This window comes from Cryptotermes secundus, unplaced genomic scaffold, assembly GCF_002891405.2.
Source record: "Cryptotermes secundus unplaced genomic scaffold, Csec_1.0 scaffold825, whole genome shotgun sequence".
NCBI classification, from domain to species: domain Eukaryota; kingdom Metazoa; phylum Arthropoda; class Insecta; order Blattodea; family Kalotermitidae; genus Cryptotermes; species Cryptotermes secundus.
In genome coordinates, this window is record NW_019738888.1 from 688,494 (window position 1) to 704,655 (window position 16,162).

A 16,162-nucleotide genomic window follows, 5' to 3' on the forward strand; every position below is an offset into this window, starting at 1 on the left:
AACATGCACTTGATGACAACGGTCTCATGTGCTAAGTATGGCACTATTTCTGAATGAAAACTAATTAATCCTTTCATGTGTACTGCAATATACAACTACATGAATGTCCTGAAACTAGTATACACTTATTACTTGGTTGTATGACATCCATCAATTGCAGCTATCTTCAGTTTTCAGAAAAATTAATTTGAATCTGTGTATTATGTTTTGTATAGAAGTAGAAAGGGGCTCATCTATATTTGTTGTAACCATGGTGGTATGAAGGAAATATGAGAGTATCATTATTAAAAATATCTAAATTTTTACCATTTTGGAATTATTTGATGGATTAAGTGTGAGAGATGTTTAGATATGTGCCTTGTAACAAAATTTGATTATGGGTACTGAAGTTTTCAAAACTGAAAAGACTGTCCTGCCTATGGTTTGGTAAGTGGTAAATTAAAAAATTTTCATAAACTCATTAAAGCATTTAGGAAGAAAATTCTTCTTTAAGATGCAGCAATTTTAAAATAAGAGCAGCAAATTAATTACATTAAAGAATAATATGGCTTTTCCCGTGTATGAATGATGGCACTGGAGCTGACAATCTGTTCCATTAAGTGACAACAGTGAAAAATTTCAATATATATTATAAGGGAAAATATTTATGTCTCTTAACATTCATGTGAGAAAAACAACCACCCAACACATACTACACAAGAGCATGTGTAAGCCAAGAAAGGCAGGAGTTTAATACAGCAAGGCCATAATAAACACTAACCTGCGACAATACCCGACATTTTGTCAAATATAATGATTCATAAGGTGCCTGTACAGAAACGACCTCACTACAATAAACAACATTAGAATGAAGCTTTCCTTACAGCATACATATAGCAAATACAGAATTTAATTTTTCCCTTATCACAATTTTAACACAAAAATATTTCAGTGAAATGAACCTGTGATGTTAGCTGTCAGCCTGCATTTGACCCATTTCCCTAAAATGTACTATTATGTACGACGGCTGTGAATAAATACTTTTCATACCAGTACAGTGGAACCTCGTTTAACGAGCGATGTTTCGCATAATGAGTGATGAGAGGAGAAGTCCTGGATTGTGCGCTTGCTACATCAATCTGTGTTTAGCGCTCATTCTGCTAGCATCTTAGTGTCGTTTGTGACCACACATTTTTCCAAACTTGTGTTCAAACATATTATTTGTGTCTTTTTTTTTTGCGAAAAGTTTAATAACCCTTGCAAAAATGTCCCCAAAGAAAAAGCCGCAAAAAGACAGCCATAAGAGAATAAAGATAACCGTAGAAATGAAACGTAAAATCATTGAAAAGTGAGAACGAGGTGTTTGCATGGCTGATTTAGCATGCACATACAATTGGTCTACATCAATGATTTGCACTAGCCTCAAGAACAAGGACAAGATGAAGGAGACAGATGCTTCAAAGGGAGTGACAAGAATATCTACGCATTGGTTACATATTCTTGACGATGTTGATAGGTTGCTCCTCATATGGATAAACGAAAAGCAATTGCAAGGCGACACTATTAACGAGAACATCATTTGTGAGAAGGCGAAAGTGATTTTTGCCTCACTTCTGCTTGGAAGAAGCTTTGGTCGGAGAGCATTGTCAAATGTGACTTTGAGGGGGTCTGTAGTCAACGAAATTGTGTCTTTGGCCAAGATCATGGGGTTGGAGGTGGATAACAATGATATCGATGAGTTTGTGGAAGAGCACAGCCAAGAGCTGACCACTGAAGAGCTTATGGAGTTGCATTGTGTTTCACAGCAAGAAGTTGTGGAGCAGAGTTTGTCAGAGGAGGAGGAGGGGGAGGTAACAGCAAAGCAACAATCTTCGGGCACAATAAGAGAAATGCTGAAAGCATGGGAAACTGTTGCATCATACATTGAGAAGCATCACCCTAATAAGGCAGTGGCTATGTGCTCTACAAATTTATTTAATGATATGCTGTGTCGCATTTTCACCAAATTTTGAAGTGTTGGCAAAAACAAATGTCTCTAGACAGCTTTCTAGTAAAAAAGAATTAGATATGTATCATAAATAATAAACTAATTATTTCGATTTTTTTTTGTTCTCTGCAAATCGAATTCGCATTCCAGGTTGGTTCATTCCACATAGAAGACAAGCTGAAGACGATTCACTCTCCTTAACAATGTATATATAATTTTCTTTGAATAAACGTTATACATAAAATTTTCTGAGTATTTTTTTTTGGCATGGAACGCATTATCGTATTTTACATTAATTTATATGGGAAAAACTGTTTTGCTTAACGAGTGTTTCACATTAAGAGTAAGATTCTGGAACGTATTATGCTCAGTAAGTGAGGTTCCACTGCATCTGAAAATTTGCTCATCTCAGAACTGCTGTTATATGGGTGTTGGGTCAACTCTCATCCAGCCTATACACTGTGCAGTTTAGTTCACACAATCACATCAATGCAGTCTAAAAACATTATCCTCAACATGATCTTCTCCACAGCATGAATCAGAAGGACATTAAGACCAAGGATGAGTTTGGAAAAGATGGAATGAATACGGGAATTCAGAACAGGCTTGACTGCCTATGCCATGTACTGAACAAGATGTGATCCTTTCAGCTATTGTTTATTTATATTACTTATGATTGATCAGTTAAGAATTATTATAGTTTGCTAGTTATTTTATCAATAATATAACTGATTTTTGTATGTCAGCAGTTTCAGGTGTCTCACATTTTACACTACCATACAATATGTTCTGATCCAAGGCAGATAACAGAGCATTATATGGTCAGAGACATGGAATTATTTACAATTTACAGAAATGCATGTCAAAGGAAGTGTCTTGTTCTTGATCTAAGAAAGTGCCATTAAGAGTGATGCTCTTCATATTTTGGCTGCTAACTCTCTAGTTGAAGATATGGCCACGTATAAATGGGAGAATTCAAACAAGTCAGAAACATCTGCACGGTTGCACTGTGTATGCACTGCATACTGTAGCATAACTTTTGAATGGTACAGCATCATTAACTTATGAAAAGCATTATGTTAATATTACCTCATTCCTTGAAACCTGCTACTCTCGTTTTAAATTAATAATTAATACAAATTGTTGAACTGCAATTTTAAAAAAATATGTTAAGCTCTATTTTATAACAAAGAGTAAAATTTTCTGAGTGTTCTCTCTGTGTTACCCTTTGTATTAATGGACATCTAAGCTCTACTCAAGAGAATTCGATTTTTCTACAAAAAATAAATAATAACTATTTGAATTCAGTAGTGACTAACATTGTGAAAATGTTCACAGAAGGATAAAATACCTTGATCATTTCTGCCACTGCTTCAACAAATTCATGTTTCATAGTGCTCCTGCCTTTCTCAGTCTCCCCATTGTTTATGAAGCATTCAATAAACCAAAAAGCAATAAAATGCAGTTGGATTTACTTCAGTCACTCAGGGGGAATGGAGCTTTTAAATTTATGGTATACAGGATTTAAATATGTGGCTACGATATATAAGAAAGAAAGAACGTGATTTAAAATAAGCACTCAGAATAAATCAGATGAGCTAAAGCATCTACAGAAACCCTGATGAGAAAGAATACTCAAATATTTCATTTAAAAATGTGAATTCTTTTTTTAAGTCCAAAGATCTGCTGTCACAAATGCAATATTGATGTCTTTCCATCTGTATCTTTACTGGCACTTGGTCTGTTAAGTAAGTCATTCTTTGCTTCTCACTTCCTCACAATCTCTCAGACTTACTAAACAGGGAAATTACTGGTGTAACTCACAAAGGCCATTTTTAAATGTGCACTACCCCAAGGAATAATAAAAGCTAAGAATGGGCACAGCATAGTTTGGGGGCTTTATCCTGGTTCCAACAGCCTATCCTGGTCATCAAAATAAATCTAACTTAAAGTGACAGTAATACACCACTGCACACTGCTTCAGTACATGACTGTATCCCAGTGTCTTCACATATGCTTATAAAATGCTAAAACCTTAAAAACCAGACACTTCCCATTGCACATATAAAGGCTGAATTTCATATAGACTGCCAAACAAAAGCACATGCATGTGTGTGTGTACCCATAGTATATAATCAATACATATGTATAGATCATACATTTAACCTAAAATAAACTACCATAAATGTTCTAAACATGTATGACTTCTTTAACAATTTCTGCAATCTTTCCTCACCAATTTCTTAATATTTATATACAAATCATAAATGGCATCATGACTAGCTAACTGTGTGCTTCGTTCTAGAACACTGTACCACTTTCCTTTCAAGTTATGACACTAGTACACTACCCCCCACCCCACCTTCACACACAGTTCCCTCCCGAGAATATTACCAACGAATGTATGAATGTATACAGGGTGGGCCTTCTTGGCCCTTGCACCGCGACCTACAGTGGTTTATTGTGCTAGAATATTACCAAAGTAATATTGCTTATGATGCTATGTACTTCACAGGGAAAGAAAGATAAAAGTGAAATACTGTGAGCTGTATTGCACAGAATTACTGGCTTAAGCTAAATCTGTATCATGAGCAAGTGTGTTTGTTACACAGCAAGAGCATCTGCTTATTCTTGTACATTACTGACATCTGGTTTCTTTAAAATGGTTGGCTCATCTTTCAGAAAAGTGCCTGACCGAGAGCCAACAGTGAGCTGCCTCTCCTCTGAAGACTCTTTCTTATTTGGAGTGCACATTTCATTATTATTCTGTTTATTCTTGCCATTAGAAATCACTTTGCGAGCAGCATTATTATTAGCCTTACTTACATTTGCAATTCCCTTGCCAGTTGTATTACCTCTTCCTGCATCTCTTCCACAGGCTCTGCTAACTCCTCTTCCTGAGTCAGTGCTGCTTCTCACTGGACTTGCAGTTGGCTGGTTACGTGATTGAAGCCTAGAAGGAGTACGCTTATTTGCTGAAATACTGGTAGATGGACTGAAGAGAGATTTACCAGCCTTTTCTGGTTTAGCAGTGCATGGCACAGTGCTGTTCATGGAGGCAGCATTGCCATTTGTAGGTGATCTAGCTGCAAGCAACAGGCTTCTTCTCAGTGAAGGTGACCCCATGTATGGAGAGGATGTGATACCTGATCGAAGTCGAAAGGTGGGAGAATCACGGGGAGAAACTATTGTCTGTCGCATCACCACTCGTCTTGCAGCAGCAGCTGGTGATCGTGGTTGGATAATTTCATTTTTTGTTTCACCAGTCTTTGCTCCTTTTATCTGGTTTCCTTTACTGCCATCAAAATGAGAGTTAACTGACTGAGATTCTTTTGAAGTAGGTGATTTTGAAATGGTCACTGCTTTTGACACCTCCACCTTCCTTACTGTAGACGTTTCACCAGTAAGAGATTGTTCAGTAGCAGCTAAAAAGTCTGTGGACACTGTCACTTCCACACCAATCTTGCCCAAGCATTTTCTTCCTCTCTCTTTTATGGGTGGAGTATCTGGCCTTGTAGATCCCAAACTGCGACTAGGAGCACTTGTACTAGTCTCAAGCTTTGCTAAGACTTTCTCTCCACTGGCTACAGATTCTGCTAATGAATCTGTTGACATCACAACTTCTTCTCCAAGCTTCTGCCTGACTGAAGGTGTGTCTGGACGTGTGGAGACGCAACTTCGACTATTAATACTATCACCTACTTCCTTTGTTGTGTGTCTGCCACCACCGTTTGACTGCACCTCGCTTAGGGAATCTGTTGAAATAGCAGTGATTTCATTGTCCTTCCTCTTCTTGCTCTTCATTTCCTTCCCTGGAGGAGTTTCAGATCTTCTAACCAAGTTCCTGCTGGAGGCACTTCCCACAGTAGCAGCTCTACCCCTGCCAGATGCTTCACCACTGGATGTTGAGCGTCTCATTGCAGGAGATGATGTACGAGACGAGTCAGAGGATGATATCATGGTCTTTCCTGACCTTCGTGACATAGCTCCAGACTTCTCTGGTGTTCCCATACTTGAAGAACTTGAATTAGCTCTTTGCTTCACAGACTTAGTTTTATTCTGAAATAATAAAAGTAATACCAAATGTGACTTTACAATATGACTGTGTGAAGTTGTTAACTCCTTCTTCAAAGACAGGTGACATGTACTTTTATGCTAAAGGTAAAAGGTAAAGCTATCCCTGTAACACGCCATGGAGGCCTGTAAGGTTGTGAGACACTGAGGCTCCCACATTTTCTAGACAATCGGCTTGCAGATGGGGCTGTGAGTTGTCAGCCTTATGCATTGACCTCACTAAGTTGATGATGAATGTCGGCTGGTTTCATGTTTCTTGCATTCAACAAATGGATTACAGACTGCATTCCACATGCAGTGGGCTACTTAATTTTCTTGAACATTGTAAACACATAGGATGGTGCATAAATGCAGTTCAATTGTCTACAAATGGCGTCCATGTCTTCCAAAAGGATCAACAAACTCTGAATGCATGCACACCATAGTGATTTCAGCGCTATATTTGCAAACGGAACTTATTTTGTGGATATGCCTTGTAAACTGAAAAATCCAATGACCTCATCAGGAATAAAACTGCCAACTTGTAGCATAGTGTTTCAACCAGCTATGCTACTTCATGTCCTGTAAACTTATGCTAAGCAATGCAATCCATTCATGCAACATTGAGGTACAGTAATCAAACTGCATAAACTACATATCACTAAAAATTTTTAATTTGTACATAAACATGCAAAATTTTAAATGCAGCCAGAAGTCAAGCTACAGTGATGAAAATTTGAAAGTTTATGTCATTATTCATCAAATGAAGGTCTATTCCACTTTACATATTCAGTGACATGAATATTATAATAACCCAAAGAAATAATCTGTTATCATTCAGCGACATACAAGGGGGGACCCAAAAATAACCGGAAACGACCTGTTGCGTGCACATGCTTTGTAGTTACGAGTTGTGCTGCTAGGTGGTGTTAGCTGGGGGTCTCCCGCGACTGTTAGTGAGCTGGCGTCAGTCTGAGTTAAGTGGTTTGTCTGTGGTGCTCTGTTGTGTGCGTTCCTGTTTCAACCCTTTGGCGATTAGTGAGATGGCCGACCAGAAGGAACAAAGAGTGTGNCGTGAATGTTTGCCACGACTTGAAGAGTGAAGTGCAGTTTTCCCTAACGGAAAGCAAAATTTCACGCACACTCTTTGTTCCTTCTGGTCGGCCATCTCACTAATCGCCAAAGGGTTGAAACAGGAATGCACACAACAGAGCACCACAGACAAACCACTTAACTCAGATTGACGCCAGCTCACTAACAGTCGCGGGAGACCCCCAGCTAACACCACCTAGCAGCACAACTCGTAATTACAAAGCATGCGCGCGCAACAGGTCGTTTCCGGTTATTTTTGGGTCCCCCTTCGTATACATCCTTTCTTAGGGTGCATCACCATAAAAATATAAGAGCAAGTGCAATCAGCAAATAGACAGCACAACTGGAGAGGCAAGGCATTAAACAGAATGGAAGCACAATGAAACACATGGATGAATTATCCTGCTGTTGACCAGTTACATGTGACTTCCTGTGAGCAAAAAGCTATTAATCACCTATGTGGTCAAGAAATTCCACAGCTTTATGGAATCTGAAGGATCATTATCATATTCAGAACTGCCTACCATTGGACCTCATTCTGAGTCAGATAAATCCAATCCACATTCTCACACCATATTATTTTGAGATTCACTTTCATATTATCCTAAGTCTCTCATGTTTCATGACTGAAATTTTTTATATTTCTCATTTCCACCATACATGTAACATGTCCCATTAATCTTGTCCTTAATTTTATCAAACTGACAATACTGGTAAAGAGCGACATTATGAATCTCCTCATTATATAGTTTTCCTGTGAACTTAAAGAAGGAAACAATGACAGAAAAATATCAAGGGAGAAATTCAGAACTAAGTTCTTCTGAAGCATAAGTCAAGTGAAGAACAAACCTGATTACACTGAAAATAAAATATCTGGCACCAGCAGAGTGCCTGTCTAATAAATGGGTATTCAATGTCTGAATGGGTGATATCATAAGGAAGCAAAATTCACTTACTTCCACAATCCTCAATGGCCAAGTTTTTGGCCTGAAGGTTGTCTCTGTATTCTCTGATCCAACTTTCTTGGCCTGTGATGATACTGTTTCAGCCTTATGTGGTGGTACATGAGTGCCTGACTGTGATTTCTTTGCAGTTTGTGAACGAGACTTGGTGTCGGCTTTTAGTATGGATACTCGTCCACCAGATGCTGCACGCCTTGCTTGCTGTGTCATGGCCAATTTGACCTGACGCAGATCTAGGTTACGAGATCCTGAACTTGAGACAGATCGTGGTACAGCACAGTGAACATTGCTGCTGCCAGTAGACTCACCACGCTGAAAGAAACAAAATATGAACCCTATCTCTCAGCATAATCACTTTAAGAAAGAGCTGTATCCATATATGCATGTGAACTACTCAAGAAATTCTGATTTCTACTTACAGTCATGTGAAGATGCAAAACATTTTTCAAAGTCTTTCAAGTTCCATATCTTTCAGACCAAAACTTTCTACGTATTTCTTATGTCTTCAATACACGATACAGACCCTGCCCATTTCATCTTTACTGATGATGTGTCAGTCAGTGCAGTGCAGAGAAATCTAGAGATGGGTGCAATAAGTGAACAATGGTGCTAGGGTGCAGTAATGAGTGAAATGAGAATTTATCTCAAGAGCACAGATGGTTAGGACAGTGGGGGATCAACTGCTCCATAAAATGATAACTGTAATTTATGCACAGGTCTCCCATGTGGTATCTTCCTACTGAAAAAAAATTCTGTATGAATTTCTTATCTTCTCCAAGTATACTCTATGTCTTACCCATTTCATTCTCTTTTAATGAATCACCCTAACAATACCAGGTTGGAATGCAATTATGAATATCCCCATTATACTTCTTCCTCCACCCTTCATGCCTAGGTACAGTAAATTATAACATAAATACTATGTAAATGTCTCTTCAGTTTCTGGTGAAAATATATGGATTCAGATGTGATAGGATGAACATCTCACTACACTAAATTATGTATTCTACCACTTTCTACACATTCACCTTTGCAAGGTTGGCATGTCGGGATCTGTGGCCTTCTTCTCCTGGAACCAGAACAAGACAGGCAGCTTCCTGAATCTTCTTTCTCAGTTCTAGTTCCATCTGACCCCAAGATGGACAGCGAGCTGCTCTTGCAGCTTGGCGTACCAAACTTGCTTCTACTCGCTTCTGAATTCTGCGTAGTAGCTCAACAAAACTCTAACAACAAGGGATTTTGATACATTTGTTGTGCTCAGAAATGTAGCACCTTTGAAGAGAATGTGTATAGGAACATAAAAGAGGCAGATACATGGTGCAATCCAAAAGTTCCTGAAATATATTAATAAAAACTATTACATCTTACCTAGATCTTATTCTGCACCATCACCTTCAAAGTAGTCCCCTTGGGAGCGCATACATCGATCCCAGCGTTCCTGCCACTTTTCAAATGCATCCTGGAAGTCTTTCTTTGTTAGGGTGTTTAGTGCCGTCTGTGTTTCCACTTGAATTTCCTCAACTGTATCAAATCTTCGCCCCTTCAACTTGATTTTCATCTTGGGGAAGAGAAAGAAGTCGCATGGAGCTAAGTCTGGCGAGTATGGTGGGTGGGGAACAACTGCCATCTTGTTTTTAGCAAAAAATTCCTGCACAATGTAAGCCGTATGCGGTCATGCGTTGTCATGGTGGAGTACCCAGTAGTTGGTGCACCACTTATCTGGACGTTTTCTCCTCATGTCCTCCCTCAAACGCCTTAGAACATCGCGAGAGAACTCTTTATTGACTGTCTGACCAGGAGGGACGAACTCCTTATGAACAATTCTGTCAATATAAACAAAAACAGATCAACATGGACTTAACGTTGCTCTTGACTTGTCGAGCTTTTTTTGGCCGAGGTGAAGAAGGGCTCTTCCATTGCGACGACTGCTGCTTGCTTTCAGGGTCGTAGCCATAAACCCAACTTTCGTCACCAGTCACAACCTTCGAAAGAAAGTTTGGATCCTCTTGAAGCTGTTGCTGAAGTTCCCTGTAGACGCAATCCTCATGTTCAGTTCCTCTGACAAAATTCGTTGACATGTACCATAACTTAGTCCCAAGGTGTTACAGAGGTCTTGGATGGTCAGTCTACAATCTTGCAGAATCAGATCCCTAACTTTCGTGACATTTTCTGGTGTTTTGTCCGTTGACGGCTGTCCCGAACGATCGTCATTATCAGTCAATGTTCGGCCATTTTTAAAATGCTTATACCAGTTGTAAGTTTGTGTCTGGCCTAAACTGTTTTCACCAAAAGCTTGCTTCAACATTTGGTGTGTTTCTGCAGCGGTTTTCCCAAGTTTGAAACAAAACTTTATACAGACACCCTGCTCTCTCAGGTCAGCCATCGCAAAACCACAAACTCACAGAAACACAACACTGGAAATACGTTCACCAACAATAAACCCAACCACTCAAATCGACGCCGCTTGCCACACTGATTCAAGGATGTGTGAGGAGACACCTAGCGGTATTTCGATGTACTCATAATCATTCGCACGCAAAATTCAAATTTCAGTAAGTTTTGGATTGCCCCACGTATAATAAAAGTGGCGTATACCAAATGAATTGTGCAGATTGCCCATTAAAATATATTGGATAAATGGGCCAAACATTTAACACCAGATATAAGGAACATATACATGATATTAGAAATAATAATAGCAATTCCGGATACTCAAATCACATACTAAATACGGGACATGCATACAGAACAATAACAAACATAATTGAAGTTGTAACAACGGGAAAGAAGGGTAGACATTTGAATACACTAGAGAAATACCATATACAGTCAACTCTCGATTATCCAGGATAATGGTGGGCATGGAAATCACGATTAATCGAAAACCCAGTTAAGACAAATGTTATTAAAAGTAGTACTGTAATACTGTACCTTCATAATACTATAGGCCTACCTGTATTTAAATTTACTCAACCTCATTTTTATGTCATCTCATGGCCTATTTAATACTTTTTTTACATTATACTGAAGTGTGAATTAGTTATTTCAATCACAGTGTTCAAAAACATCCAACACTTTTTACGAATATTCACACTTAACACTTAAAAAAAATTAATATTGTTGTTTGCTTTTTCGCGGCATTTTCCTTTTTACGGATATCTGTATGAAGCCTACGTAATATTAGCTTGTCACTTAATAAACTGTTCTCTTCACTCTCCAGATAGTCTAGTAAGGATTCCAAATGATTAAGAGCAGCACCATGTGATATTTTCTTACTACTGTATTGCACTGTTAATTATTTAACTACATCTCTTTCTCCCAACTGATTGATAATTTCAAGTTTCTGTTGAATACTTAACACAACACACTTCCTTTTACAACCTGACATTTTGCTAACGCACTTGAAGATCGATACAAAGAGACCAACTGGGGTGGTGTATCTGTCCTTGAAACTTTCCACAAATCCTTGCATTCTTTCACCCCTACCCTAGAACATTGTGTTAGCATAACGGGACCAAAGAATGCAGAGCTCGGTTCACACTAGTGCGAAAATAGTGTTACAACTCACCATGTGAAACAAAAGTGAATGAATATTAAACAACACATAAGCCTCAAAAAAAGCCTCAGTAGCCCCGGTTAAGCCGCCCCCGGATAATCAAGAGTTGACTGTATATAAAGTAAGTAAGAAGGGCCTACACATGAATGACACACACACAGAAACACAATCCCACATTTCAAACAATACAAGAGATCTATATCGACTAACGGTACCCCCTCCCCACTACCCATTACCCTCCTACACTCAACAACATAAAAACACAGCGCACAACACACCAGACAGCAAACATATTAAAGATAACAGCGGCACGCACACAGGGAACCTGCACAGAGTAAGTACACATAACAGTATAAAACATATAGGAATAATGTAAGAACATAAGATAGTAATACGAATATTTGTGTATTACAGATAATACGTGAATTGTGCTAAAAACAAGAAGTAGCCCCTGCAGCACATGTAGACATAAAGCATGTATCCATGATAAAAAAAAATAATTTTAAACTTAAATCGACGAGTGTATATTAACAGAGAAATTAAACATAACTGACAAAATCAGCAAGGGGATTCTGATATATCGGGACTGACTGAAACACAGCAATGACAATTGAGAAAGCTGGTGTTTTTAAATTTTAAATTACATGCAGTGTAACAGCTACGTAAAGGAAATACACCTGATGATGGCCAGTTACAGCCGAAACATGTGGTGTGTAAGAAGAAAGACAGAACTACAATAAATTGTTGCATTTATGATGGTATTTATATTATACATGTAGAAGTGTAGAGTGCAACAGGATTCTTAAATATAATATAGTAACTTTCGGCTGCCAACAAAGCTCCCTACTCTGCTCCTAGATGTCACTGTGGTTGCAAGACTACTGAGCCCTCTGGCAGACAAGAGTCACTCAACCCAACTGAAGTACACATAACTGGATAACATTACTCACCTATGTGGTATCAAAACAGAAAAAGAGTTGCAAATATGCACAAAGCATAAAAGTAAAAATGACTTAACTGTTGAAGTGTGGCATTAGAAATCAAATGCCAATCAACCAGAAAGAATGAAGAACATGGGAAGAAATAAGGAGATAAAGACCAAAAGACTTGGTTGCTAGATGATCCACACAGAGTGTAAACATGAAAGAAAGAAAGAAAGACAGAAAGAGAAAGAGAGAGAGAGAAAAAAAAGAAAAATGATTATTACATAGGACACCACAGCCAAAGTATTATATACAATTCTCAGCATTTTATGCATGTCAAATATATTAAAGAGGTGAGTCCAAACACAATCATAAACTACCAAACAATAATTATTTAAACTGTGAAATGTACTGTATTTCTATAGTCCCTCTGCAATGTACTTACAGGGCTCCACTGCATTTCGGGTGGTGGTTCTGGTGGTTGTGCAACTGTTAGGATGTTGTGGAGGCGAATGTGACTCTGGCAAGCCTGATCTGGTGGCAGGCGATCTGTTGCAGCCATCAAACTATCCTCTAAACGACTAATATTCCAACTCAATTCCTTTCCAAGAGATAGGAAGCTGGAATGAGAAAATATTGTCTTCACAGAGTTTCTGTATTGCTCTACAGGTGAGCTGAAGATCAGTTTACTTGAAATAATGATGAAAACTAGCTAGGATAACAATGTTTCTGTTACTGGCATGACAGTGACATGTTCTGATTTTAGCGAAACGGAACAACACTGGCACTGTATTAGACTCAAGCCCACAAGATCTTACCTCTTCAGTGCTGTGTGTCATGAAGTTAACACACTGCAGATAGGTATGTACTTTTAATCATATAACTGAGTTACAGATATTTCACATGCATTTAACTTTTCAAGGCATGGGACAATGTCACCTTTTGAAGTTGCAAAGGATTTGTTGGAGCTTAACTGTGTGAGAAAGGCATGCAGGGAGTTTAGCACTGCTTTATGGAATGGAATCTCTCATGTGCATGCACATGTTCAGAAGCTAGTTTCAGTAGTCAAAGCGGTGACCATGCTTGACAAGTATACTACCGAAGAGCAGCGTTCTGTCCAATTTTTGTGGGCAAAAGGACTCAGTGTAAAGGATATTCATAAGGATATCTTTCCTGTTTATAGTGGGAAGTGTTTGTCACATAAAGGACCTCACAACTGGGTAGAGAAATTCTATCAAGGACATTTGAAAGTCACAGATGATGCCTGACTAGCTCACCCTGTTGAGATTGTGACAGAAGCAACTGTGCACAAGGTGGAAGAGTTGATTCGAGCTGACAGGAGGATAACGATAGACAGTGTAGCAACTGTATTAGTGTGTTCCCAGGGTGTAGCATAATGCATGATTATTTGAAGTTTTGGAAAGTGTGTGCATGGTGGGTGCCCACAGAATTGAAGAATTGAGAAAAAATTAACTGAATGGGACTGTTATATCCACTTGTGGCCTCATTACTGACTCTCCCTTGTATATCTATACAACCCATGGGATTTATATCATAGCTTTTGACATGACCCACATGAAATGTGTGGGATTTAAACTATTGGTTCAGACGTAACCCATCTGCAATATGTTATGCTCATGTACTCGTAAATTCAAAACTTTTAAAGTCATGGCCTGCACAGCTAGAGCTATACAAAATCTCATGTCTCTAAGACTGTTAAGCAAGATTAGAATACTGCAGGTCATTTAAAATACAGATGGTCTCTGGATTTTTCTGTACATACCTTGGGTCTTTTTAATTTGTTTTCCAACTTCTGATGATGATTTGCTTTCAATGCTATAATGATCAAAAGCCAACCAACTATTACTGCAGGGCAGAAAATCACTATGTATTTCATGCAGTCAACATAACAGCACTGTTGTATGTCCAGAAATATGATTCATGTGCATGCATGCAGATGCATATGTTAGCGCACCATGCACATATAGATGCAATTTTTTAATTTGCTTAGTGGGGGGTGGAGTCCAACTGGGTCCACTTGGCATGGCAGCCACTGATTGGCCTATTGTAGCCTGCCCCGGGTGATTATGATGATGGAGAATTTGGTGGAATGAAGATTAGCAGGGGAAACCGAAGTACTCGCAGAAAACCCACTCCAGTGCCACTTTGTCCACCACAAATCCCACTTGACCAGACCCGGGATTGAACCCGGGCCGCCGCAGTGGGAAGCCAATGACTAACGCTTGAGCAATGGCGCGGCCTCACATATAGATGCAATGCTCCAAATATCTATTTTTAATTTACAGTTTACAGACATTCAGTTTCATAACATGACTTTCACTTTGAATCAAATCCAGTAAATGTACCTGTCACTGCTGAGCACACTACAAAAGTTATTTGCAATGAACTTGATGGAGGACTCCAGAAGTTGTGAAGTTATGCCGAACACAGGTTCTGCCCATCGAACATTGGGAAGAGTAGCTAGAAGCTTATCACAGCACATCACTGTCTCTAGAATGTTGTCCACAGTCTGCAAAGAATATATATGAAGTCTGACAATTAAATGCACTGATCTTGTAATAAGAAATACACTGTGGTTGTCATCAACTTCCTTCCTAGCTTATACAAAGATTCCATTGCTCCATGCCTAGAAACACTGCTTGAAATAATTTTCTGAAAGTCCTTTCTGTAATATGACCACATGGCTCTTAATGTAAAGTGTCAAAACATGGCTTTCTCAAAATCTGTAATTCCAGAAACATGGAAAAGGAACCCGGAGTCAAATTAGGTTGCACTTTCTTTTCACTAATAAATGGCTTTACCAAAAGTGCTTTGTCGGAAGATACAATGCCATAATGCAAAATCCAGTGTGTAGCTGAAGATTTAGTCTTTTTTAATGAATGTGCTGCCATAAACATTTCAAAACTTGAAGGCAGAAGAGTAGGCTCACTTCTGATTTAAAGGAATAAATTCATAACGGATAATTCATTTGATTTTTAATAAGCTGATCAATGGCATTTTAACTCTATATTTTGACATCTGCATGTTTTGAATTATTGTGTGAATACTGGCAGAAGTATGTAACTACTGAAGGACAGCATTTTGAACATAACTAAATTTAAGGGCTTGTAAAAGATGTTGGTTTTGAAATATGGCTCGTGTAGTGAAACGTTTCATCATACAGAAGATACAAGGTATGACAATAAAGTTCACGAACTCGCCACAGTGTGCTTGCTGTGGCAGCAGTGGACAGAAACGTCAGTATGGTTTCATGACATTGACATATCAGCATTTCACAGCTGCTGCTGTTGATGATCTTTGGTAGTCTCTTTCTGAGTGGCGCCTATTACTGTCCGAGTGAGTTTTGGTGTGCTGTCGCCAACAACTAATGAAGCTTGCGTCACGACAATGCACCTGCTCATACAACACTGTCTGTGAGGAAGCTTTTAGCTAATAGAGTGCTGAAACACCCTCCCTATTAGCCATGTCTAGCACCCAGTGACTTTTTTGTGTTCCTGAAGATAAAATTAGTATTGAAAGGAAGACATTTTGATATCAGGAGTAATACGATGGTAGCTCTGAAGGCCTTTCCACAAAACCAGTTCCATAA

At 38.7% G+C, this 16,162-nt stretch overlaps 1 protein-coding gene across 2 annotated transcripts in view; it reads right to left on the minus strand.

The window, feature by feature from the left end:
- Positions 1-3,003: 3,003 nt before the first annotated feature.
- The window catches only part of LOC111871289, a 41,469-nt gene continuing 28,310 nt past the window's right edge, over positions 3,004-16,162 (minus strand). For both annotated transcript variants that reach the window (XM_023864293.2, XM_033754189.1), the window contains exons 8-12: positions 14,919-15,082; positions 12,998-13,172; positions 9,102-9,296; positions 8,068-8,385; positions 3,004-6,025 (exon numbers count right to left, since the gene is read on the minus strand). In XM_023864293.2, coding sequence (XP_023720061.1) covers positions 4,592-6,025; positions 8,068-8,385; positions 9,102-9,296; positions 12,998-13,172; positions 14,919-15,082 — 2,286 coding nt within the window. In that variant the 3' untranslated portion in view covers positions 3,004-4,591. The remainder of the gene's footprint in view (positions 6,026-8,067; positions 8,386-9,101; positions 9,297-12,997; positions 13,173-14,918; positions 15,083-16,162) is intronic.